This window comes from Pseudophryne corroboree, chromosome 5 (genome assembly GCF_028390025.1).
Source record: "Pseudophryne corroboree isolate aPseCor3 chromosome 5, aPseCor3.hap2, whole genome shotgun sequence".
Taxonomy (NCBI): Eukaryota; Metazoa; Chordata; class Amphibia; order Anura; family Myobatrachidae; genus Pseudophryne; species Pseudophryne corroboree.
In genome coordinates, this window is record NC_086448.1 from 730,981,175 (window position 1) to 731,008,984 (window position 27,810).

At 45.9% G+C, this 27,810-nt stretch overlaps 1 protein-coding gene across 4 annotated transcripts in view; it reads right to left on the reverse strand.

Annotated features, from left to right (window-relative positions):
- Nucleotides 1-8,194: 8,194 nt before the first annotated feature.
- Nucleotides 8,195-27,810, reverse strand: part of RMDN1 (regulator of microtubule dynamics 1) — a 233,823-nt gene continuing 214,207 nt past the window's right edge. For all 4 annotated transcript variants that reach the window (XM_063924061.1, XM_063924063.1, XM_063924062.1 and 1 more), the window contains exons 10-11: nt 20,026-20,159; nt 8,195-8,400 (exon numbers count right to left, since the gene is read on the reverse strand). In XM_063924061.1, the coding sequence (XP_063780131.1) occupies nt 8,350-8,400; nt 20,026-20,159 (185 nt within the window). In that variant the 3' untranslated portion in view covers nt 8,195-8,349. The remainder of the gene's footprint in view (nt 8,401-20,025; nt 20,160-27,810) is intronic.

Sequence of the window (27,810 nt, forward strand, 5' to 3'; positions counted from 1 at the left end):
AAATAAGAATTTACTTACCGATAATTCTATTTCTCGGAGTCCGTAGTGGATGCTGGGGTTCCTGAAAGGACCATGGGGAATAGCGGCTCCGCAGGAGACAGGGCACAAAAAAGTAAAGCTTTTACCAGATCAGGTGGTGTGCACTGGCTCCTCCCCCTATGACCCTCCTCCAGACTCCAGTTAGGTACTGTGCCCGGACGAGCGTACACAATAAGGGAGGCAATTTGAATCCCGGGTAAGACTCATACCAGCCACACCAATCACACCGTACAACTTGTGATCTAAACCCAGTTAACAGTATGATAACAGAAAGAGCCTCTTAAAGATGGCTCCTCAACAATATAACCCGAATTTGTTAACAATAACTATGTACAGTATTGCAGATAATCCGCACTTGGGATGGGCGCCCAGCATCCACTACGGACTCCGAGAAATAGAATTATCGGTAAGTAAATTCTTATTTTCTCTATCGTCCTAAGTGGATGCTGGGGTTCCTGAAAGGACCATGGGGATTATACCAAAGCTCCCAAACGGGCGGGAGAGTGCGGATGACTCTGCAGCACCGAATGAGAGAATTCCAAGTCCTCTTTTGCCAGGGTATCAAATTTGTAGAATTTTACAAACGTGTTTTCCCCCGACCACGTAGCTGCTCGACAGAATTGTAATGCCGAGACCCCTCGGGCAGCCGCCCAAGATGAGCCCACCTTCCTTGTGGAATGGGCCTTAACAGATTTAGGCTGTGGCAGGCCTGCCACAGAATGAGCAAGTTGAATTGTGTTACAAATCCAACGAGCAATCGTCTGCTTAGAAGCAGGGGCACCCAACTTGTTGGGTGCATATAGTATCAACAGCGAGTCAGATTTTCTGACTTCAGCCGTCCTTGAAATGTATATTTTTAAGGCTCTGACAACGTCCAACAACTTGGAGTCCTCCAAGTCGCCAGTGGCCGCAGGCACCACAATAGGTTGGTTCAGGTGAAACGCTGATACCACCTTAGGGAGAAAATGCGGACGAGTCCTCAGTTCTGCCCTATCCGAATGGAAGATTAGATAAGGGCTTTTATAAGATAAAGCCGCCAATTCAGATACTCTCCTGGCGGAAGCCAGGGCCAGTAACATAGTCACTTTCCATGTGAGATATTTAAAATCCACCTTTTTCAATGGTTCAAACCAATGGGATTTGAGGAAATCTAAAACTACATTTAGATCCCACGGTGCCACCGGAGGCACCACAGGAGGCTGTATATGCAGTACTCCTTTAACAAAAGTCTGTACCTCAGGAACTGAGGCCAATTCTTTTTGGAAGAATATTGACAGGGCCGAAATTTGAACCTTAATAGATCTCAATTTGAGACCCATAGACAATCCTGATTGTAGGAAATGTAGGAAACGACCCAGTTGAAATTCCTCCGTCGGAACACTCCGATCCTCGCACCACGCGACATATTTTCGCCAAATGCGGTGATAATGTTTCGCGGTGACTTCCTTACTTGCCTTAATCAAGGTAGGAATGACTTCTTCTGGAATGCCTTTCCCTTTTAGGATCTGGCGTTCAACCGCCATGCCGTCAAACGCAGCCGCGGTAAGTCTTGAAAGAGACAGGGACCCTGTTGTAGCAGGTCCCTTCTCAGAAGTAGAGGGCACGGGTCGTCCGTGACCAACTCTTGAAGTTCCGGGTACCAAGTCCTTCTTGGCCAATCCGGAGCCACTAGTATTGTTCTTACTCCTCCTCACCGTATAATCTTCAATACCTTTGGTATGAGAGGCAGAGGAGGAAACACATATACTGATTTGTACACCCAAGGTGTTACCAGTGCGTCCACAGCTATTGCCTGTGGATCTCTTGACCTGGCGCAATACTTGTCCAGTTTCTTGTTGAGGCGAGACGCCATCATGTCTACCATTGGTCTTTCCCAACAGTTTATTAGCATGTGGAAGACTTCTGGATGAAGACCCCCCTCTCCCGGGTGAATATCGTGTCTGCTGAGGAAGTCTGCTTCCCAGTTGTCCACGCCCGGGAAGAACACTGCTGACAGTGCTATTACGTGATTCTCCGCCCAGCGAAGAATCTTGGCAGCTTCTGCCATTGCACTCCTGCTTCTTGTGCCGCCCTGTCTGTTTACATGGGCGACCGCCGTGATGTTGTCCGACTGAATCAACACCGGTTTTCCTTGCAGGAGTGGTTCCGCCTGGCTTAGAGCATTTTGGATTGCTCTTAGTACCAGAATGTTTATGTGAAGAGACTTTTCCAGGTTCGTCCATACCCCCTGGAAGTTTCTTCCTTGTGTGACTGCTCCCCAACCTCTCAGGCTGGCGTCCGTGGTCACCAGGATCAAATCCTGTATGCCGAATCTGCGGCCCTCCAATAGATGAGCCTTTTGCAACCACCACAGAAGATATACCCTTGTCCTTGGCGACAGGGTTATTCGCAGGTGCATCTGAGGATGCGACCCTGACCATTTGTCCAACAGATCCCTTTGGAAAATTCTTGCATGGAATCTGCCGAATGGAATTGCTTCGTAAAAAGCCACCATTTTTCCCAGGACTCTTGTGCATTGATGTACAGACACCTTTCCTGGTTTTAGGAGGTTCCTGACAGGTCGGATAACTCCTTGGCTTTTTCCTCGGGAAGAAAAACCTTTTTCTGAACCGTGTCCAGAATCATCCCTAGGAACAGCAGACGTATCGTCGGAAAACAGCTGCGATTCTTGGAATATTTAGAATCCAGTCGTGCCGTCGAAGAACTACTTTAGATAGTGCTCTTCCGACCTCCAACTGTTCTCTGGAACTTGCCCTTTTTAGGTCGTGCAAGTAAGGGATAATTTAGATGCCTTTTTTCTTTGAAGAAACATCTTTTCGGCCATTACCTTGGTAAAAAGGCCCGGGGTGCCGTGGATAATTCAAACGGCATCGTCTGAAACTGATATTGACAGTTCTGTACCACGAACCAGAGGTACCCTTGATGAGAAGGACAAAATTTGGACATGGAGGTAATCCTTGATGTCCAGGGACACCATATAGTCCCCTTTTTTCCGGTTCGCTATCACTGCTCTGAGTGACTTTATCTCGATTTGAACCTTTTATGTAAGTGTTCAAAACATTTTAGATTTAGACTATGTGTCACCAAGCCGTCTGGCTTCAGTACCACAATATAGTGTGGAAAAATAATACCCTTTTCCTTGTCGTAGGAGGGGTACTTTGATTATCACCTGCTGGATATACAGCTTGTGAATTGTTTCCAATGCTGCCTCCCTGTCGGAGGGAGCCGTTGGTAAAGCAGACTTCAGGAACCTGCGAGGAGAAGATGTCTCGACTCTCCAATCTTTACCCCTGGGATAATACTCGTACGATCTAGGGGTCAACTTGCGAGTGATCCCACTGCGCCCTGAGACTCTTGAGACTACCCCCCCACCTTGAGTCCGCTTGCACGGCCCCAGCGTCATGCTGAGGACTTGGCAGACGCGGTGGAGGGCTTCTTTTCCTGGGAAAGGGCTGCCTGCTGCAGTCTACTTCCCTTACCTCTATGTCTGGGCAGATATGACTGGCCTTTTGCCTGCATGCCCTCATGGGAAAGGAAAGATTGAGGCTGAAAAGACGGTGTCTTTTTTAGCTGAGATGTAACTTGGGGTAAAAAAGGTTGGATTTCCCAGCTGTTGCTGTGGTCCCCAGGTCCGATGGACCGACCCCCAAATAACTCCTTCCCTTTATACAGCAATACTTCCATCTGCCGTATGGGATCTGTATCACCTGACCACTGTCGTGTCCCTGACATCTTCTGGGAGATATGGACAACGCACTTATCTTGATGCCAGAGAGCAAATATCCCTCTGTGCATCTCACATACATATATATAGAATGCATCCTATTAAATGCTCTACATGAATAAAATATTTTCAGTCAGGGAATCCGACCAAGCCAACCCAGCACTGCATCTCCAGGCTGATGGCGATCGCTGGTCGCAGTATAACCACCGTATGTGTGTATATACTTTTTAGGATATTTTTCCAGCTTCCTATCAGCTGGCTCCTTGAGGGCGGCCGTATCTGGAGACGGTAACGCCACTTGATAAGCGTGTGAGCGCCTTATCACCCTAAGGGGTGTTTCCCAACGTACCCTAATTTCTGGCGGGAAAGGGTATAACGCCAATATTTGCTATCGGGGTAACCCTACGCATCATCACACACTTCATTTTATTTTATCTGATTCAGGAAAAACTACAGGTAGTTTTTTCCACTCCCACATAATACCCTTTCTTGTGGTACTTGTAGTATCAGAAACACGTAACACCTCCTTCATTGCCCTTAACGTGTGGCCCTAATGAGAAATACGTTTGTTTATTCACCGTCGACACTGTATTCAGTGTCCGTGTCTGTGTCGACCGACTGAGGTAAATGGGCGTTTTTTTAAAACCCCTGACGGTGTTTCTGAGACGCCTGGACCGGTCCTAATAGATTGTCGGCCGTCTCATGTCGTCAACCGACCTTGCAGCGTGTTGACATTCTCACGTAATTCTCTAAATAAGCCATCCATTCCGGTGTCGACTCCCTAGAGAGTGACATCACCATTACAGGCAATTTCTCCGCCTCCTCACCAACATCGTCCTCATACATGTCGACACACACGTACCGACACACAGCACACACACCGGGAATGCTCTGACAGAGGACAGGACCCACTAGCCCTTTGGGGAGACAGAGGGAGAGTCTGCCAGCACACACCAAAAACGCTATAATTATATAGGGACAACCTTATATAAGTGTTTCTCCCTTATAGCATCTTTTATATATATACAATATCGCCAAAATCAGTGCCCCCCCTCTCTGTTTTAACCCTGTTTCTGTAGTGCAGTGCAGGGGAGAGCCTGGGAGCCTTCTCTCCAGCTTTTCTGTGAGAGAAAATGGCGCTGTGTGCTGAGGAGATAGGCCCCGCCCCTTTTACGGCGGGCTCGTCTCCCGCTATTTTTGAAGTTAGGCAGGGGTTAAATATCTCCATATAGCCTCTGTGGGCTATATGTGAGGTATTTTTTGCCTCTAATAAGGTTTTTATTTGCCTCTCAGAGCGCCCCCCCCAGCGCTCTGCACCCTCAGTGACTGTTGTGTGAAGTGTGCTGAGAGGAAAATGGCGCACAGCTGCAGTGCTGTGCGCTACCTTTATGAAGACTCAGGAGTCTTCAGCCGCCGATTTTGGACCTCTTCTCTCTTCAGCGTCTGCAAGGGGGCCGGCGGCGCGGCTCCGGTGACCATCCAGGCTGTACCTGTGATCGTCCCTCTGGAGCTAGTGTCCAGTAGCCAAGCAGCAAATCCACTCTGCACGCAGGTGAGTTCACTACTTCTCCCCTAAGTCCCTCGTTGCAGTGATCCTGTTGCCAGCAGGACTCACTGTAAAGTAAAAAACCTAAGCTAAACTTTCTCTAAGCAGCTCTTTAGGAGAGCCACCTAGATTGCACCCTTCTCGTTCGGGCACAAAATCTAACTGGAGTCTGGAGGAGGGTCATAGGGGGAGGAGCCAGTGCACACCACCTGATCTGGTAAAAGCTTTACTTTTTTGTGCCCTGTCTCCTGCGGAGCCGCTATTCCCCATGGTCCTTTCAGGAACCCCAGCATCCACTTAGGACGATAGAGAAAAATATATACAGTATACAGTATGTATAAAAGTGGTTTCTGAATTGGTAGCCCATATTATAGTTTCACATATACTTTACTGATGTATGCTATTGCTAATGTTTCCATTTTACAAGTAGATAGGTTACAAATAAAAGGTTTAATATATGCTGGTATTTCTACCGGGTTGGGGCTGTGTGACCGGCGATGGGGATCCCGGAGATCAGAATACCGACACCCGGGATCCCGATCCCAGAATGCCGGCGGGGGGGCGAGCTCAACAGAGCCCCTTGCAGGCTCCCTGCGCTCGCCAAGCAGCGGGTTCGTTGGCTCGCTGCGCTCCCCACAGGTTCTATTCCCACTCTATGGGTGTCGTGGACACCCACAAGTGGGAATGGTCCCTGTGAGCTGGCATGCCGACTGTCAGGCGTTTGATCGCTCGGGATCCTGAGTGGTGGTCACATGACCGCATCCCTTTCTACCAGATGCCAGCAGAAAATGTTTTAGCAATTTACAGGGTTATTTTTTAAATATTCAAATCTCTCTGTTAATGATCATTACAATAGTTTCACTATCCAATGGTGGACTTGAAGCATATGATGTACTGTAACATCCAAGGGCGTAGCTACCATAGGTGCAGGCAGTGCAGCTGCTATGGGGCCCAGAGCTGAGAGGGGCCACCTTTCCTGTCACAGTTACATGTGTTATATACAAGGCGTAGCACCATAGGTGCAGGGAGTGCAGCTGCTATGGGGCCCAGAGCTGAGAAGGGCCACCTTTCCTGTCACAGTTACATGTGTTATATACAAGGCGTAGCACCATAGGTGCAGGCAGTGCAGCTGCTATGGGGCCCAGAGCTGAGAAGGGCCACCTTTCCTGTCACAGTTACATGTGTTATATACAAGGCGTAGCACCATAGGTGCTGGAAGTGCAGCTGTTTTTGGGCCCATAGCTGAGCGGGGCCAATCTTCCCTGTCAGAGTTACATTTGCTATATACTGTACATTGTTCACCATTGGGTGGTACATAGGGGCTCTTACATACTTTTGCCTTTGGGGGCTACAATATATTTGAACCTATTCATTGTACTGTGGTATAAAATGAACTGGCAGATATTATAATGTTACATAACATGAGCTGGGGAACTGTAATGTGGCACAATATGATGTGGTGGTACTATAGTGTAGCATAGTATGAACTGGGGACTCTGTATGTTATAATGTGTATTGGAGATACTGCTTCACTTAATGTGTACTGCCAGCCCTACAATGTGATATAACATTAACTAGAGCACTACCATGGTTCAGAAAATGAACAAGGATCCTACTATGGGGCATATCATTAACAACTGCTGCAGTGAGGAGTCACTCTAGAAGCATTGAGACAGGGTCCCTTCAAAATGTTGCTATAATGCCCACAAAGTTCTGTAACATCCTATCTAATGTCAGGCAGAATCCAGCAAATGTTTATAAAGGAAAGTCTAAAGTTTTAGATATTTTTACCTACACATTGCCATTCCCTTCTTAACAATAACGTTGTTCCTCTCACTGACACCCTTATCTATAATGAGATTGAACCGCTGATCACCAAAAGTTTCTATCATAATAAAGACACTGTTGCCTTGAGAACCTGCAAAGGAACTGTACTGTAGTACCCAGTTGGAAAGTGCCTTGGCCGTCCAGTAGTGGGTGCTGTGATCATGATAATACCATTTGGAAGTTCCCTAGACAATATGGGGATGGTGGAGGCATGGACTGCACACACAAATTCTAAACATAATGCTTCCATGCTGAGACTTGTAGTTCCACACAGAAAAAAAGAGAACATGCAGGTGCCCTCTCTAAACACTGCTAATCAGCATAATTATAAAACAGTCTGCAATATAACTGAGTAAAACTGAGGTGCTTAGCATAATTTTGCCAAAAATATGGGCCCACCAACCATGACCAGGCAACCTCATCCGGTGGGTCCCTTATACTAAGGTTCAAATCCAGGGCACGCGACCCCCGGGACAATGAAGACTGGCAGTAATTGGAGTCTCAGACTCTGAGAGTGTGATGATACTTATAACTCAGGGCCTGATTCAGAGTCGTACACTAATGCATTCGCAGCTGCAATCCTGTGCGCAACAGATATGCAAAAATATGCAAATAACATAGTCACCTGGCTTTCTATTGAGAGACCCATCAACGGCTTCGCAGATCCAAGCAGCAGCGTACAAATACTGTACACAGTGGCAGGTGCAGACCCTTCAATTATTTACTCCCTGAAAACCCATGGTAGCGCAGGATGGGTGCGAGAATTGAGAGGCTGGTGCCATGATTTGGGCGGATGGGACCGTCGCTGTAGGCCCACGCCATGTTCCCAGTGATTTCTGTATTGTGCATGTACACATGTCCGCGAAAAGGGCGGGCACGGCATTTTACCTGGGATTTGTGCAGTGTCGGCACGGAACTCCAGAGAGTGTGCATTATAGATACGTCATTAGGCCATACACTGTATATGATAGTCACTAGAATGGGCAAACGGACCGTAACAAAGAAAACCCTAATTTTGAAAGATGTTTGAAGAGATATTTTTTGCTTTTATGCATTCCTGTGAGTATTAAAGTATAGATTTATTAAATATACTTGTTTTAATACTTAAAATCAATGTATATTCATGTAAGCTTTATAAGTTATCAACATTACAATATTTAGTCATTTCACGTTAGCGACCAGAGAAGTATAATTGTCCAGTATCCTGTATATATCAGATTTTTTCCCCCAGCGACTTCAGGATCTTAGTAGCCTCCTTGTGCACCTGTAATAAAAATACAATAGGTCATTTGCACTAAAGCTGCTTAATATTGACATGATTACACCTGTGCTAATACAGCCAGCCTGTTCTAATTAATAATGGCTTGTATCATTATTTAACTTGGGGCCTGTTTCATAGATATACGCTAATGAAGATGCAGCTGTGATCCCATATGCAGATTCGGGGGGTCATTCCAAGTTGTTCGCTCGCTAGCAGTTTTTAGCAGCCGTGCAAACGCATTGTCGCCGCCCACTGGGGAATGTATTTTCGCTTTGCAGAAGTGCGTACGCCTGTGCAGCAGAGCGCCTGCAGAAACATTTTGTGCAAAACAAGACCAGCCCTGTACTCACTGGCGTTTCTATAATGGGTGCAGTGTGTGCGGTGCACACGGGCCCCTGAGTCCAGAGGGGGCCCCCACCGCACACACTGCACCCATTTGTAAAATACTTACCCCTCCGAAGTCCAGCGCCGGCATCCGCAGCGCCGCTAGAACACAGTGAAAATGGCCCAGCGGCCATTTTCACGGCGTTCTGCGCATGCGCAGTAGAGAGATCTCAGGGAAAATGGCCGCCACACCATTTTCCCGAAGATCTGCGCATGCGCAGTAGAGTCAGAACCCTCTAGTGCTCAGACTCTACGGCGCTCCAGGCAGAGAGGAGGGGGCCCGACGGAGGAGGCTGAACATGGGCCTCCTCCTCTCTTAAAACGCCCCTGCCTGTACTTACTCGTCGTGTGCGTTGATTCTAACGTTGGAGGGATGGCTTTTGACGTCACACTCCCGCCCAGCGTTCGCCCAGCCACGCCTATGTTTTCCTTGGCACGCCTGCGTTTTTCAAAGCATTCCCTGAAAACGGTCAGTTGACACCCAGAAACGCCCCTTTCCTGTCAATCTTCTTGCGACCGCCAGTGCGAATGAAAACGTCGCTAGAACCTGTGCAAAACCACAAAGGCCTTTGTACCCGTATGCCACGCGTGCGCATTGCGGTGCATGCGCAGAAATGCCGATTTTCAGCCTGATCGCTGCGCTGTGAACAACGGCAGCTAGCGATCAACTCGGAATGACCCCCTCTGAGCGAAAATATGCAGTAACCCTATGGCATTACCTACTCTCACAGAATGGCCAGGAGGCTTCCGTAAATCGCCCGGTCTCCCGCTCGCAGCCCGCCGCATCTGCCAACACACAGTCCCCCCTTCCCTGCCGCAGCTATCCACAAGGGAGCGGTCTAGGATTGTGCAATGATGCTATTTACGCTGAGTTGCGTCATCATGCTCCCCTGAATTGTTTGAAATAGATTTATGCAATAAAAGCATTTATTAATTGGTCCAATTGTACGAAGCGCTGCCTATGTGTAGTGGGGGTGTCAAAGTCAGAAAAATATCACTATGCACACTGCCATATTTGCACCTCATACATGTCCGCGCTGCGCATGCGTGAGCTCTCCCGTGCGTGCGCATACTCGCTGTTGCGTGCACCCGCAGGCGCACGGTATGCGCATTTACGGTAGAGTTTGTGTTCATAGCGTGCGACTCAATCGTTACATAATTCAACCATATAATGTATTTTATAAGTTAATATTCCCCTGAGTCCAGCAGGTATCAGTGGGTCTCAAATGGCTCTTTGACCTTAGAGATTCCCCAAACAATAGTTTGCATGTTGGGAGGGCTTCACATCTTCATATGCATAGTTAAGCACAGGAATAGTAATTGAAGATTAATTGTATTCCAAATCAGTATCTTTCCCGCAGACGGAGTACAATAGCCTTTAATTACACTGAGCTTTGAGACTCAATGAGGAGGGCCAACACCTGTGTTTACGAATGGGTCAGGGTTTGTCTCCAGAAGAATGATTGCTGAGATGTCATTGTCTCAACTGAAAGTGGACATCATGAATATCGAACAAAACCCAGAGACAGGGTTTTGTTTTGTATTCGCCAAACAATAGCTCTCCAGAAGACAGGAATGTGTTAGTCATCATCCATTGTTTTGCATAACCAAGGCCACTGATGCAGCTGGCTCACATGTTGTGAGGGACACACACACATCCTGTTGTTGACACACCCCCACAGCTGGAATGAGGGTATGATATACCCACTGGAGAACACAGGGCTCACTCACTCTCACACAGCTACCTGGCACCCAGCAGCATGACGGATACATCCCCAGGACTGACCTCCAAGCTAAAGGCTAAGTATTGAATTCACATGGCTAGATAAGGAAATATAGACAGATTGCTTTAAGGTCAATGGTGCTGGTTTAAATAGGATATTGTAACTTGTTTGTGTGATAGATCTGGGAATCTGTGATGGTAGCTGGGACATTAGACAACCTGTAGCATAGCATTTGTGGTATTTGTTTGCCTATGGTGATTTAAAATAGATTGTGCTGGTTTGTTATAATATATCTTGTTAATCATGAATACCACCATGCAGTTACATTTGAATATGTGCTTGTAGCAATGGCAGGCTGATACTTGTGGGTACCTGGTGGTCTGGTCTTGTGATAGCTCATATGCTCTGGTTATTGAGATACTGTGTTTGCTTGAAATTGTGAAAGGTGATTTAGATGGTTTGGAATTGTAAAATCAGAACATATGCATTGTTTTGAGGCTTGGACATTTTGGAATAAAATGGAGTCTTGTGTCTTCTGCTATGTGATTGTGGTGTAGCAGAGAGTGCCATGTGTTTGGACCTGCAAATCTAAAATGGCTGCTAGCATCCCCCTTTCAACCATGTGTTGCAGTCCTTGGAATCATGGGAGGTTTCCCAAAATGGAGTCTAGCTTCTGTCCCATGCGGTATTGTAGGGTTGTGTATATAGGGACAGCCAGTATGGGTAAGCTCAAGTATTTTCTCCACAAAGATTCTCAGCATTGACTAACATGCGCAGCGATTGTTCCTCACATGTGTAAGCTTCTCTGCAACCATATTGTCTTTATAGTTATTGTGAGCCATATCTCTCTCTCTCTCTCTCTCTCTTCTCCTCTTTCTCCCTCATTTTTTCCCTTAAACGTAATAGTATTGTATTGTATTTCCTGTGTAGTTACCTGGTTAGTTAGTCTATGTTATATTGTAGTGTATGACTTGTACTGTATTATTCCTTTTGCAAGTATACCATTCATATAAGGCGTTAGACCCTAAGCCCGGTAGTTGTGTATTTATTATAGTGTTAAGTATTCACAGAGCGTCGGTGACGCTCAAACAGCTTTTAAGTTAATAAGGTTACACTGCATTACATCTAAACATTGTCACTGCACAAATGTTTACAGTATAAGTACATTCCTTAAGGTATAGTTAAGGGAGTACCCTTGCGGTACTTTTTGCGCCAATTGCGTACTGTGTTCTTTAACCTTTAACGTGATTTTAATAGGACAAATATTATAGACATTGTCAATTGGCGGCTCGTCGGTCCTTCACATATCTATACTAGGTAATCCCAGCAGACATTATCCATCAGCAAAGGGCGGGAGGTTATATTCCTCGTAGTGCTGTCTGGATAAGCGTCTGTTTCGCTTAGTAAAGGGTGCTGAAGTAATCCGGAACTGGAAGGTAAGAACAGTACGTTATTGTCTTTGTAAATCTGGTTTTTATTTCTATTTGGTGCCAACTACACACGCAGATTGGATGGTTTGTCTGTTTAAATAGGTTTAAAATTATTTTTAATCGCTCTGCATAGCATGATAACTTTAGGAGTTTGAATGATGACTTTCTTTGTGACAAGAAGCAGCATGGTCTGTCCACCATTTTGTGTGACCCTCATGGAGGTGGAAGGGGGAGGAGCAGCGGCCATTTTGGGAAGGTCACATTTTTTTATTTTTTTATTTTCTCCCTAAGCGGCTGATTTTCAGTTGACTCAGGAAATAATCAGCCATCCATTGTCAAAAAGAAATCATCATTTAATGAGGTTTTTTTTATGCATTTATTTAATCTATATCATAGTCAATCATAAGTAATAGTGATTGGTACTTATATGTAATATCTATATGCGTGTGCTTACATCAATGTATGTTATTAGATTAAATTTAGAATTGCATGTTCATTTGTGTAATTTTCACATCTCACCTTCCTGTTTGCCATTTTATAATTGATAAACGTGCTAAGAGAGATTTGTCGCTATTTCATAGTTAAAGTGTAAAAGTAATGCATTAAGGGATAAAGTGTAAAGCACACACGCAGCTCTACCTAAAGGTACAAGGAGAGATTGGTGTGGGGTTCAGTAGAGGATCAAGGATCATCTACATTGATAAACGTGTACATTGTGTTACGGTGGACATTGGTTTTGTGTACACGTGTCTCTAACAAAGGGCTGAGACTCGCGTACGCAAAGGCCGACGCACGCAGCGTAAATTACGCAACGGAGCGCCTGGGTACGCACACGTAACTCAAGTCACACGATAGTGTTGATTTTCAACAGGCGATAAATAGCGCAACAGGCGATAAATAGCGCAAAACGCGATAAATAGCGCAACAGGCGATAAATAGCGCAAAACGCGATAAATAGCGCAAATCTATTTTAATATCCGAAATTTAAATTAACAGATCCTTCTCCAAATTTACAACACATCTGGTCTAAAGAAAAAAAAATTCTGCGCAGAAATAGAAATAGAAACAAAAGTGTACATGTGGTGAGTGAGTGTTTGCAATTATATAAGTTTTACAATTTTGGGGATTGAACCACAGAAATCATCGAGTTCTCGTGAAGTACATACGTGTAAGTGACATACATGGTGGCTAGGGAGGCATCCCTTGTTAAACATATAAAGAGCATTAGAGTGTAGCAGACCAGGAGGTCATACTGTAACAGACCAGGAGGTCAGACCAGGAGGTCGCATAACAGACCAGGAGGTCCAGGTACAGCAGACAAGGAAGTCCGCTATAGAGTCAAGTAGCCCAACACCAAGAAGGGTTGGAGCGGAACCCATATAGGCCATAAAGCTCAGGCTGAAGGAATTCGCAGCTGCTGAATGTCGATTCCACTGGTCGCTCTGCACATAAGATTAGTTGCTTATGTGCTGAACGATTGTACCGCACGTAATTGTGTGCACTAGTTAGTCTGACCAGTACCATTTGTGTACGAACCCGGTCATAAACGCTATTTGTACATTCTGACGTGATTTGTGTAATTTTTTATTTTCTGAAGGGAAGTTCGCTGGTCACTCAGGAATTATCCAACAACCCCACAGTTACTGGAAAGGGTTAATGCTCTGCGGATCACACCCACATGTTCCAGTAAACAAAGGTTCATAGGGGCCCTGGGTCGAGTACGCCAGCACTATATCAGTGTGTGGGCGTATTGGTCGGCGTGGGCGAGTAAGTGGGGTACTCGGTAAACCACCACCGTCAGCCTATCGTGAACATTTTGTTTTTTTGTAAGGGTTCGCTGAAGACCCTGATATAAAGGTCAGAGGTAGAGCAAGCAACACCTGCAAATTATGGGGGCCAGTTGTTCAGGAAGGGGGCGATCAACCTCGGTTCGGGTTGATTTAGTGAACCGATCAATCGGGTCGGCAAGGTACGTAATGTGTGAAAAATACGGCTCACACACAGAAGTTTTATGTGATGAATGGGAGAGAATGACTGTACATGACGGGGAGAAATTCCCAAGAGTAGGCAGCTTTAGCCCAGAAGTGTTACTAAATCTAAGGAGAAGGATAGGTCTCATTAAATCAGTAAAGAGACGGATCAAACATTATGATTGTTTAAAATTATGGCAACAGGAAAGTGAAATGCAAAGAAATTTAACTTACATATCTGACCCTCATCTTGGGAAGAGAGACATGGCAATGGAGAGGATTATGGTTGCAGAGAAATGGCACAATGTTGTACGATAAAAATGCACTTAGTAACTGTATTAAGAACGAAAGTAACAAATGTAATAATGTTTATGAAAGTGTAAAAATCACAAATGTTAACCTGTGCAAGTCGCACCCCATGTCAAACTTCCCTCAGGAATACAAACAAGAAAGTGAGCCCAGAACGATGTCGGCATCTCTTCCAGAAGCCATCCTACAAGACATCCAGGTGGATGCGACCAAATCGGTAAAGGCAATAATCAAACCCCCTAACGGAGGGTCAGGTGAGGTCGTGTCCACAGGTACGTACGGTGTTATATATCACGCGCAAACAAATGTACCCTATATTGTAAGACCAACACAAGGTGATGTAATTGAATTTAGTCCTGTCAGGGTGATCACAGTCCCCAATGGGAAGACTGACGATCAGGGAATCATTCCCGTCAAGGACAGTGCAATGCGCCGTCCCTGGTCCCGGACAGAATTGAGACCAATCATGTCTGATTTCCCAGATCCTAGGAAAGATCTAAGTGTATGATCAAAGATTCACAGAAGGTATATCAACTCCCTAGACAACGACATAATCATGGTATCCAAGGAATCTGGGAGGTACAGGGAAAGCGGTTGATGGTGATGAGCATCCAAGCGTTTGAGGAAACATCAAATCAACCAAGACCCCATTTCACTGACACTTGGAGGAAGCCCAGGGTTTGTGATCTTTGCAAAAGAGAAGGGCATTATGCCAGTAACTGCAACAGCCCACATAAAGTCAGACCCCCTAGACATGAATATGAGCATGAATATGACACACCAAATTATAATCAGGGATCATATAGGAAGAATTTTGGGCCACACCCATAATATATAGTCAGGAAAGGGGATCACTAGGACTGATAGTAAGCCTGAGGTTACAGTTAATAAATTGGGAGGTCATTCCCTGAAGACACAGGAATGACCGGGTGAAACGTTGTAAATGTATCTGTGAAATGTTTCTTTTCTCTCCCCATCTCTGACGATTATTGATAGGACTCAAACATTGCATATCTGCTTGGTCTTTGCAGAAGTCTACCAAACCCCAGCATGACCTATCCGCATCAATGTATCCTGGCCAGATACAGAGTATGGAGGTGCTGGTGGGAGGGACTATGCAAGGATACCATTGGACATGTAGATATGACAGCCTGATGATCTGACAATGTTTTAAAATGTTTGAAAAATGTTTTTTTTCCTGTTGTTGTTTATTGATGTGTTATGTTATATATATATATATATATATGAATTGTTCTCTCTCTCTTTTGTTTTTTTTTTTGTTTTCTCTCTTCTCACTCATGTTTTCATGTTTTAAAGATGGTATGTCACACATCAGTTAGACAAATGGTAATGCAAGATTTTTGCTCCTTACAGAAAGTTCGCTGGTTTGGAAGGAATATTGCATCACCGGAATGTTCGTTTGGAAGACTGAGAGACAGCACCTTAAGAACAACAAGACGAGAGAACTAATTATCGTAACAAGTTTCTCTCCCCCTCAAACTGTTTTTCTGTACCCCCATTACAAATTTCTCCTTTTCTCCTCCTGTAAGGTGGACTTGCCCCAAGAGACTGTGATCCGGATTTTCCTGTTGACCATGATGTTGACCAGAGCAGTCTGTTTCGGTGAGAGTACCAGTGAGGTCGAGAAAGGATCCAGAAAGGTTCCGATGACTGAGACGGAGGTGTAAATTTCCAATAGCAACACAATCACCAAGCAAAGGCGAGTACCGGAAACGATCTAGCAGCCATGTTATTTGTAAACATTATGAAGGATTGTTAGCTGAAGAAAACTGTATCTGTAGGCTCTGTGACAATGTAGTTGAGGATGGGTGCATTAAGAAATGCCAATCCAGTTTTAATATCCACATGGACCAGCATCCATTGAGTGACTATCACTCCTTAGTGGGTAGTGTGTTAAATAAGACAGATTGTTGGGTATGCTCTCAAGTACCTCAAGGTCATAGCAAATCAGGGCTAGTACCATTTCCTTTAACGGTAGGGGAGGTACTTGAGCTAAAGGGTGGGAGACCGGTGGACAGGAGGTTTAATATCTCCAGTCCTCCTAGCTTGAAGCTCCACCAATATCATGTGGATAGATCCCTAATATGTTTTAACATTTCCAATCCCCGAAAGCCGGGAAATTGGGAAGTGTCAGGGAGTAACCAAACCATGACCTTTTCACATAGAGCCGATAGAATGCCAACAGATACAGAACTTATACGCCACATAGCCAGTAGAGGAAAATCTTTCCGGTATATGTATACCCTAGGAAGTAGGATTACGAGAGTTGGAGAGGTATCACCAGGATACTGTGCACATATCGTACAAACTGATACGTGTACTAAACAGATGGGAGAATTAGGGTTAGGAGATTTCACATGGAAGATGTGTAATATGGTAATGTCCTACTCCGTCCCATATGTCCTCCCCGATGATGCATATTTCATATGCGGGAGGAAGGCGTATAAAGTGGCTTGCCCCAAACTCTGAAGGATTGTGTTATATTGGAAAAGTACTACCTGAGGTAATGAGTCTAAGGAGTGAGGAAATTGTAATTCCAATAGATTTGATTTATGACCCAACGGTAGAAACAATGATGTGATGAAAATGCGATTATACGGTCCGTTTCTTTCACCTGTTTTTCCGTTTTCTCCAAAGTAAAAAGACCCACTTGGACGAGGAATTTGATGAGCCTGTATACAGACAACTGATGGATTAAAGAAGAAGTTTTGACAACCTTATACACAGATATTTGATGAACTATGCCATAGACCCCCAGTTTCCCTAGAAATGTTAAAATTACGCTAGCCCAACACTTTTGTAAGTCTATGGACATTGACAAAGCTTTTTGCTCGCACCTTATGAGCAAAAGCGCAAAGAAGACTGCATTCAACAGACACCGAACAAGACTTCAACCGACAAATGTTCATTAACCTGACATAGAATACCACTGCATTTACCATAAGTGTTCTTTATCTTCATCTCTACAACACTCAGGTAATGACACACATAGTCGATAGGGAATACAGGCACAGATATCAGCAATCACATATTCCCCCATTCATGTATCATCAACTAAAATGTGCTCCCCCATTTTGTTGCAACCAAAATCCGAAAAGAGCTCGGTAAAGTTTGACAGCCCATCCACAGACCCGTACCGCGGGATAAGAAGGAATTCAAATGTATACTTCGCAATACCTCGAAGCTTGATGTACAACACGTACGGCACGATGATACATGACCCCCCAAACATGGATTCATACACACATGCTTCTGCTATCTCACTAGGTCATACCCTCTTCACACCTTCTCCTCTCTCCTCCCTTACCCAACCATGGAAATGTATTAACCCCTGACATATATTTTTCTCTTTTTGAAATGTTTTAGAAAGTGGCAGTTATTGTTGACTGCCAAAGGGTGGACTGTCAAAGTCAGAAAAATATCACTATGCACACTGCCATATTTGCACCTCATACATGTCCGCGCTGCGCATGCGTGAGCTCTCCCGTGCGTGCGCATACTCGCTGTTGCGTGCATTTGCAGGCGCACGGTATGCGCATTTACGGTAGAGTTTGTGTTCATAGCGTGCGACTCAATCGTTACATAATTTAACCATATAATGTATTTTATAAGTTAATATTCCCCTGAGTCCAGCAGGTATCAGTGGGTCTCAAATGGCTCTTTGACCTTAGAGATTCCCCAAACAATAGTTTGCATGTTGGGAGGGCTTCACATCTTCATATGCATAGTTAAGCACAGGAATAGTAATTGAAGATTAATTGTATTCCAAATCAGTATCTTTCCCGCAGACGGAGTACAATAGCCTTTAATTACACTGAGCTTTGAGACTCAATGAGGAGGGCCAACACCTGTGTTTACGAATGGGTCAGGGTTTGTCTCCAGAAGAATGATTGCTGAGATGTCATTGTCTCAACTGAAAGTGGACATCATGAATATCGAACAAAACCCAGAGACAGGGTTTTGTTTTGTATTCGCCAAACAATAGCTCTCCAGAAGACAGGAATGTGTTAGTCATCATCCATTGTTTTGCATAACCAAGGCCACTGATGCAGCTGGCTCACATGTTGTGAGGGACACACACACATCCTGTTGTTGACACACCCCCACAGCTGGAATGAGGGTATGATATACCCACTGGAGAACACAGGGCTCACTCACTCTCACACAGCTACCTGGCACCCAGCAGCATGACGGCTACATCCCCAGGACTGACCTCCAAGCTAAAGGCTAAGTATTGAATTCACATGGCTAGATAAGGAAATATAGACAGATTGCTTTAAGGTCAATGGTGCTGGTTTAAATAGGATATTGTAACTTGTTTGTGTGATAGATCTGGGAATCTGTGATGGTAGCTGGGACATTAGACAACCTGTAGCATAGCATTTGTGGTATTTGTTTGCCTATGGTGATTTAAAATAGATTGTGCTGGTTTGTTATAATATATCTTGTTAATCATGAATACCACCATGCAGTTACATTTGAATATGTGCTTGTAGCAATGGCAGGCTGATACTTGTGGGTACCTGGTGGTCTGGTCTTGTGATAGCTCATATGCTCTGGTTATTGAGATACTGTGTTTGCTTGAAATTGTGAAAGGTGATTTAGATGGTTTGGAATTGTAAAATCAGAACATATGCATTGTTTTGAGGCTTGGACATTTTGGAATAAAATGGAGTCTTGTGTCTTCTGCTATGTGATTGTGGTGTAGCAGAGAGTGCCATGTGTTTGGACCTGCAAATCTAAAATGGCTGCTAGCATCCCCCTTTCAACCATGTGTTGCAGTCCTTGGAATCATGGGAGGTTTCCCAAAATGGAGTCTAGCTTCTGTCCCATGCGGTATTGTAGGGTTGTGTATATAGGGACAGCCAGTATGGGTAAGCTCAAGTATTTTCTCCACAAAGATTCTCAGCATTGACTAACATGCGCAGCGATTGTTCCTCACATGTGTAAGCTTCTCTGCAACCATATTGTCTTTATAGTTATTGTGAGCCATATCTCTCTCTCTCTCTCTCTCTTCTCCTCTTTCTCCCTCATTTTTTCCCTTAAACGTAATAGTATTGTATTGTATTTCCTGTGTAGTTACCTGGTTAGTTAGTCTATGTTATATTGTAGTGTATGACTTGTACTGTATTATTCCTTTTGCAAGTATAACATTCATATAAGGCGTTAGACCCTAAGCCCGGTAGTTGTGTATTTATTATAGTGTTAAGTATTCACAGAGCGTCGGTGACGCTCAAACAGCTTTTAAGTTAATAAGGTTACACTGCATTACATCTAAACATTGTCACTGCACAAATGTTTACAGTATAAGTACATTCCTTAAGGTATAGTTAAGGGAGTACCCTTGCGGTACTTTTTGCGCCAATTGCGTACTGTGTTCTTTAACCTTTAACGTGTTTTTAATAGGACAAATATTATAGACATTGTCAGGGGGTTCAGTTCAATTGTCTCTTCACACACATTTGTTTGGGTTTGGTTTCATAACATATTACATCTCGTCCATGGCATTGAAAGGAAATTGAATCTGGGCATCTGGAACAGGGGCAGTAAAAAAATATAATGAGCACACCCATGCCACTGAGACAGGCGCCAATAAGTCGCTCCCCCTCCTGGCTACGCCATTTTGGCTGCAGCAGTATATGAGGAAGCCTATTTAACAAGGACACTGGTGGTACTGTTCTTCAATAACTGTCAAGAGCGAGTAAAGGAAAAAAGCTTTATTATAAAATAAATCTTTTCTATTATGTGGTGCACTGCATTTCTAAGAGTGTAAGAACGTATTGGCGTTACCTCCTTATCTTCCTCTGTGCGTACAGGATAATCCCTTGCTTTGTGCAGCCAGGATAAGGCCAAATCCTTGTTCTTCAGTTTTAAGAAACTTTTCCCCAAGTAAAGAAGATTTGCGCTGTACGAATTTGGATCAACTGTCATAAAGGGAAACAAATGGCCTTAAGTCAGGTTCTTTTATAACCACAATAATAGGATTTTGGTACCTACCGGTATATCCTTTTCTCTTAGTCCGTAGAGGATGCTGGGGACTCCAAAAGGACCATGGGGTATAGAAGGATCCGTAGGAGCCTGGGCACACTATAAAGACTTAAACTGGGTGTGAACTGGCTCCTCCCTCTATGCCCCTCCTCCAGACCCCAGTTAGGAAACTGTGCCCAGGAGAGATGGACATTTCGAGGAAAGAACTTATTGTTATAACACGGTGAGTGTCCTACCAGCTCACACCTCAAACACACCGTAGAACATAGCATTCAGTAGAATACCAGCCCACAGCATGAACAAACCACAGCCACATGTTGAGAGAATATGCAACCCAAAGCATGTGTCCACATAAGCAAAAATAAGACCCCGCATGCCACTGCATGAAAAAACGGTAGCAACAGCCTGACAGAGAAGACACCCCACCAGGGTGTAACCAAAACACTAACTGCAGACCCCGTACGCACTGGGGCGGGCGCCCCGCATCCTCTACGGACTAAGAGAAAAGGATTTACCGGTAGGTACCAAAATCCTATTTTCTCATACGTCCTAGAGGATGCTGGGGACTCCAAAAAGACCATGGGGTTTATACCAAAGCTCCAAAACGGGCGGGAGAGTGCGGACGACTCTGCAGCACCGAATGAGCAAACCAAAGAGGTCCCCAACAATCATGGTATCAAACACGTAGAGCATAGCAAAAGCGTTTGATCCCGACCAATAATCCGCTCGGCAAAGTTGAACCGCCTAGACTCCTTGGGCATCCGCCCAAGAAAAACCCATCTTTTCATTAGAGTGGGCTTCCACCGACTTTGGTCACAGCAATCCAACCATCAAACAACATGCCAAAACGTATCACAGATTCAGCGTGTAACAGACTGCATACTGCAGTCACCCCCAGCAGGTTGGGAGCATACCGGAGAAACAGAGCCTCTGTTTCTCCAAACTGATCCAAATTGGTGACCTAAATATTCAAATCCCCGGCAGCACCGAGGGACTCCGAATCAGCTAATGCCTAAGGAACCACCGGTATCAAAAAACAGACTGTTTTCTGCGAAACCCAGAAACCACTCTTTGGTAGAACTACAATCCGAGTTCACAAGTCCTCTCTGTCTACCTGGAAGATCAAACAAGGTTCTTGTGAGACAAACCCACCACGTCCGCCACCCACCTTGCGGACGCCAAAGCCAATAGCATGACCACTTTCCAAGAGAGAATTTTAAGAAATAATAAGGCCATACTGCACCGAAATGGAGCCTAACTGTAGGCCTGCATCCACCATGGCTTGTATGGATAATAACTACCTAGGTGAAAGTCTTCCGTAGGAACCATCCTGGATTCACACCAAGACACAGAATTACGCCAACCACGGCGGTAAGACTTTGCCGTTACTTCTGTTCTAGCCTGAGACATTGAGGAAACGGCTTCACTGAGAACATCCTTCCGGCTTAGAATATGGCAGATGCATTAGCGGTAAGTCTTGATACACGCCCTGATCTAGTTGTAACAGTTCCTCCCGTAAAGGAAGAGGGCAGGAAACTCCCATGAGCAAATCATGACCAAACGGGATAGCAAAACCTCCTTGGCTAAATCAGATCCGAGAGGATCGCCTGAACCTATGTACTTCTTTCGTTTATCACCATCCAAAAGAATGAAATAGGAGAGGCCACATGACCAATTGCGACCCTCCACAAAAGATGTCACTTCTGTGAAAACTTCTCGACGATGACTGAATTTTTATTTTTTTTCCGGATGGAGATCGCGTCAGCAGAGGAATCTATTTCTCCTTCGCTAACCCCCGGCACGAATACTACCAGACTTTTTGCCCCATGGCAAAACTGTGCATCTTCTGCCATTGCCGCTTTGCTTCTCGTTCCGTCACAGCGGCTTACTCACGCCCTTGCTGAGAAGTTGTCTGGCAAAACTAACATGGGCCGAACACGAGAATACGTTCGTCGACAATATCTCTTAAATCAAGAAAACTTATTGCAGACAAGCTTTCCAACTTAACCTTAACCTCTGGAAATACGTCCCTTGCAAGGCCTACTCCCCAGCCTCGGATATCCTTATGCACGGATACCAGGATCTAACCTTGGATCCCGAACCTTCATCCCTCTAGAAGAAGAACACCGAGCAGACACCACAGGAGTGATGTCCTGGCCTTTACGATTATATTCCGGTGCATGCGCAGGGGAAACACGGACCACAATTTCAACCGGCCCCTTGAAAGCCACTCTGGCGATAGACCTTCTCACCAAAACAGGCCTCGTAGGCCGCACCCATCTGTTTTTGTAACAGAACATATTGATGCCTCTTACCACAGGAAAAAACCCTGAACATTAACCGGTCAGTATCTACTCTAAAACCCACATCCGACAACTGTGTCGGTGGGAACAACAGCCAATCCCTGTGTCGAAGAACAGTCAGAGAGAACCAACGATTTGCACCTTTATACAGGGACAACCGGACAATGTCCTGAACCTGATGCCCCTCTGTAAGACGTAGCGTACTACCTCCCCATCCAGAGGGAACGGCCAGATCCATTAGAAAAAAACAGGAAGGGGAACAACCGTAACTCAGAATGCTCCCCAATTCGATTCTATAAATAACTCATAAGTCTTAGTCTATTCCTGGACTAACTGAAATTATTAGACGAGCGCTCCTGGAGTGGGAACTAACCAGATAGACTCAGCGACCAGTGGTGGATGTGTTGGAAACAGAAAACATCCACTTCTGCGAACCTACCAAGGCTGCAGAACTCTTACCTTCCAACCTTCCATTGTCTGCCCAGAAAAGGAACAAAGAACGGTATTGAACCGGTGAAAACGACTGCATCTCACAAAAGAATGCGTCACCATCCTTTGTGAAGGAGGCTAACTCACGAAAGTAGACTTACCAGGTGTATCCGCCGAGAGTGACTGACCAGAGGGCTCACCAAACAATTGTATACGTCCCCCGAGTATCTCCCGGATACAACCTCAGCAGTTACCCGGCTATACCTCCTGTTGTCACGCGGCAGCCTGCTGCAATGTTAAAAGTAGGAACAACATAAGCAAGCTTACCCACTGTGAGTAGGGTAATTCTATCGGATGCCTACCCGAATACAACCCTCCCACATGAGCATGTAATGCAAATAAGGAGAATGTAAAGAAATAAAATATCACTTAGCTTCCTGTGTATGATCCTTTGCGACCGGGCTCTGCGTCGACCTGGAGTTGACTGCCATAATGTTCTCTCCGCGTCGGGAAGAGAATAATATTCGGACTCCTTGAGAGGATCGAAAACCAACTCGTCACGGCCAATCTAGAGCTTAATCATAATCAATAGAGCGATCAGTACACGAGAAGAATACCATTATCCTAGCATTCATGGATATACATAATGTAATACACAAAAAAACACACATATCCTAACCATGCATATATAAATATATATCTATATATATCTATATACTTACATATATAGATATAACCTATACGCAAGTAGATTGTCCAGACCCGTCAGGTCCCAGCAATGTGTTGTGAATGTGTATGACCATGTACTGACGTGCCCCCGATGTGGCTCTACCAGGAAACGTTATGGTCGACAGAAACTGAGTAAATGTCGACAGCAAGGAGTAGTAAGCAGGCAAAAAATAATCTTAGAAACCCGAGGAGTCTGAGGGAAGTATACATATACAATTTCAATAACACTCCCCCCACATATACCTATAAACATATATATATATATATATATATATATATATACCAATACAGGTCCAAGGCAATAACAGCCTGTTAATTTTTCTACCCCGGAATTACTGTTGATGCCGACAGGGCATCCACCGACCACTGTGTCTCCCTTAGCGCGTTTACTCGTTTTCAAACACACAAAACCAACCTGCTAATACTTAATTTTTATGAATCAAGTACCGCCCAGCATCGGCGAAGCCGACAGTTATCTCCACCGCAGCTTGTGACAAAGCCCTAACACCTGTCGACATAAGTCGACTTACCAATAGTGGGTAAAAAACAGGGAAACAGTGAGTTTATGTATCAGAACAAAGGATTAAGCGTCCATTATTAAACATAATGCTATATGATACCCCAATAGCATTAACCACTCTGTGCCCCCCCTCCTTACTTACTATACAGTAACTCCTGGTGGGGACCTGAGGAAAAATGGCGCTGACTCCTGTGTGAGGGCTAAGCTTCGCCCCTTCCCGGCGCGCTGAAGCCCGCTCAATTAAATAAATATATAAATATATAACCCCCAAAAACTAGCTCGGGTACCCTATATACAGGGGGTAACCCCCTGTGTAACTTACTTCTGTTCCCAACGCAGCTCAGGGCGCCCCTCCTGCGTCCTGCACCCACGGAAACCGTTGGTGTGTGGGAGCTATGGACCGCAGCGTGTACGCTGCGGTCTCCCGGCAGGGCGAAGACACCCGGTGTCCGGGTATTTTCCCCCGCCCGGGATTCTCTTATCCATGCCGCCCAGGGCGCTCCCCCCCAGCGCCCTGCACCCTGGAGTCCGACGGGGTGCGGGAGCGGGGAGCGGGAGTAGAGAGCGCAGCGCTACCGCTGCTTCTCCCTCCCGTTCGCGGCGCACTGGCGGGGAGGGCGCCGAAGCATGTCCCCCGCCAGAGATTACATGTTTTTAAATGTTGCCCAGGGCGCTCCCCCCCCCCAGCGCCCTGCACCCTGCAGGCCCGATGGAGTGCGGGAGCCGGGAGGGCAGCGCTACCGCTGCCTCTCCCTCCCGTTTGCGGCGCATTGGCCGGCGGGCTCCGAAGTATGTCCCCCCGCCAGTTATAAAACCTATCTTATTATATGCTGCCCAGGGCGCTCCCCCCCCAGCGCCCTGCACCCTGCAGGTGATGGAAAGCACGGGAGCCGGGAGCGCAGCGCTACCGCTGTCTCTCCCCTCTGCGATACGCTGGCGGGGTGAACATATGCCGTGCCCAGGCACCGTAATATGACCCCCGCCAGCCTTATAGACCGTCAGTAACATGCCCCCAGGGCACTCCCCCCCAGCGCCCTGCACCCTGCCAGAGACGTTGGTGTGTGGGAGCATGGAGCGCAGCACTACCGCTGTGCTTACCTCCGTTACTGAAGTCTTCTGCCGTCACTGAAGTCTTCTTTTCTTCCAATACTTACCCGACTTCTGTCTTCTGGCTTTCGTGAGGGGATTGACGGCGTGGCTCCGGGAACAAGCAGCTAGGCGCACCAAGTGATCGAACCCTCTGGAGCTAATGGTGTCCAGTAGCCGAGAAGCAGAGCCTTGAAACTCACAGAAGTAGGTCCTGCTTCTCTCCCCTCACTCCCACGCTGCAGGGAGCCTGTAGCCAGCAGGTCTCCCTGAAAATAAAAAAACCTAACCTAAAGTCTTTCAGAGAAACTCAGGAGAGCTCCCCTAGTGTGCATCCAGTCACTCCTGGGCACAAAGTCTAACTGGGGTCTGGAGGAGGGGCATAGAGAGAGGAGCCAGTTCACACCCAGTTTAAGTCTTTATAGTGTGCCCAGGCTCCTGCGGATCCGTCTATACCCCATGGTCCTTTTGGAGTCCCCAGCATCCTCTAGGACGTATGAGAAACATATTTTATTATGTAAAGGAGCAGACATTGGGCCTAATTCAGACCTGATCACAGCAGCAAAATTGTTCTCTAATGGGCAAAACCATGTGCACTGCGGGGGGCGGCGATGTAACATGTGCAGAGAGAGTTAGATTTGGGTGGGCTATTTTGTTTCTGTGCAGGGTAAACACTGGCTGCTTTATTTTTACACTGCAATTTAGATTTCAGTTTAAACACACCCCACCCAAATCTAACTCTCTCTGCACATGTTATATCTGCCCCACCTGCATGGTTTTACCCATTGGAGAACTGTTTTGCTGCTGTGATCAGGTCTGAATTAGGCCCTTTGTAACATCACTGTTTCCTGAAGTCTGTAGTGCTGCAGCATTGGTAAAAGCGCAGGAGACATCAAAAGAGCTGGGGGTATACTTACTAAGCTCCCGATTTTTTCCGTGTTTGCTTTTTTTTTCTAAGTGTCATCTCGGGAATTTACTAAACACAAATCTCGGCGGTGTTGGGTCCATTCATATTGTTTTTCCCGGCTGAGTTCACAAATTCGAATGAATAGACCAGAGGTTCTCAAACTCGGTCCTCGGGGGCACACACAGTGCATGTTTTGCAGGTAACCCAGCAGGTGCACAGGTGTATTAATTACTCACTGACACATTTTAAAAGGTCAACAGGTGGAGCTAATTATTTCACTTGCGATTCTGTGAGGAGACCTGCAAAACATGCACTGTGTGTGCCCCCGAGGACCGAGTTTGAGAACCTCTGGAATAGACCATCGGTCAAACACGGCTGTTATTTGATACAACTCGGTAATTTGCTAAGAATTCGTATTCACAATCACTGCTGACAATAGCCGAACACTGCCTGGAAAGCATAGAATGAATTTAAAAAAAAAAGAGCTTTCAAATAGACCTGCTTTTTGCTGGCGTGTTCAGATAGTCATGCACGGATCAGTGAGATCCGTGCATGCTTATCCGTGGAAAGGGGTCTGAAAGTGTTAAAAATTGACTAAAAAAAATGCGTGGGGTCCCCCCTCCTAAGCATAACCAGCCTCGGGCTCTTTGCGCTGGCCCTGGTTGTTTAAATACTGGGGGAAAAATGCCTGGGGTACCCCGTATTTAGACAACCAGCACCGGGCTCTTGGGTCGGCAGTGGTTCCAAAAATTCGGGGGACAAAAGACAAACGGGTCCCCCGTATTTTTAAAACCAGCACCGGGCTCCACTAGCCAGAGAGATAATGCCACAGCCGGGGGACACTGTATACAGGTCCCTGCGGCCGTGGCATTACCCCCCCAACTAGTCACCCCTGGCCGGGGTCCGCCCCCTCCTGGCACCCAAGGGCCAGGGGTGAAGCCCGAGGCTGTCCCCCCCCACCACCCCCACATCCCTGGCCAGTGGATGGGGGGCTGATAGCCTTTGTTTGTGTAAAAAAAAGAATATTGTTTTTTGTCGTAGAACTACAAGTCCCAGCAAGTCTCCCCCGCTTGCTGGTACTTGGAGAACCACAAGTACCAGCATGCAGGGAAATAACGGGCCCGCTGGTACCTGTAGTTCTACAACTAAAACATACCCAAATACAAACAATACACACACACCGTGATAGTGCAAATTTATTCAAACACACTTACACACTGATACATACTTACCTACATCCCACGCCAGCCAGTCACGTCCCCTTGTCCAGTAGAATCCAATAGGGGTACCTGTGGAAAAATGACACAAATACTCACCTATTCTCCAGTGATGATCTTCGTTCCAGTAGTAATCCAGGGATTAAAAAAACAAATCGCAAAAATCCCAAACCACGCCACTAAAGGGGATCCATGTTTACACATGGATCCCCTTTCACCGAATGCCGGGAACCGCCCCCGTGACTCCTGTCACTAGAGATCCTGCCAGCCAATCAGGGAGCGCCACATCATGGCACTCTCCTGATTGGCTGTGCGCTCCTGGCCTTTCAATCAGGCGGAGCGCAGCGGCTAGAATGGAGGATCGCGGTCCTTCATTCTAGCCTACGATGGGAACTT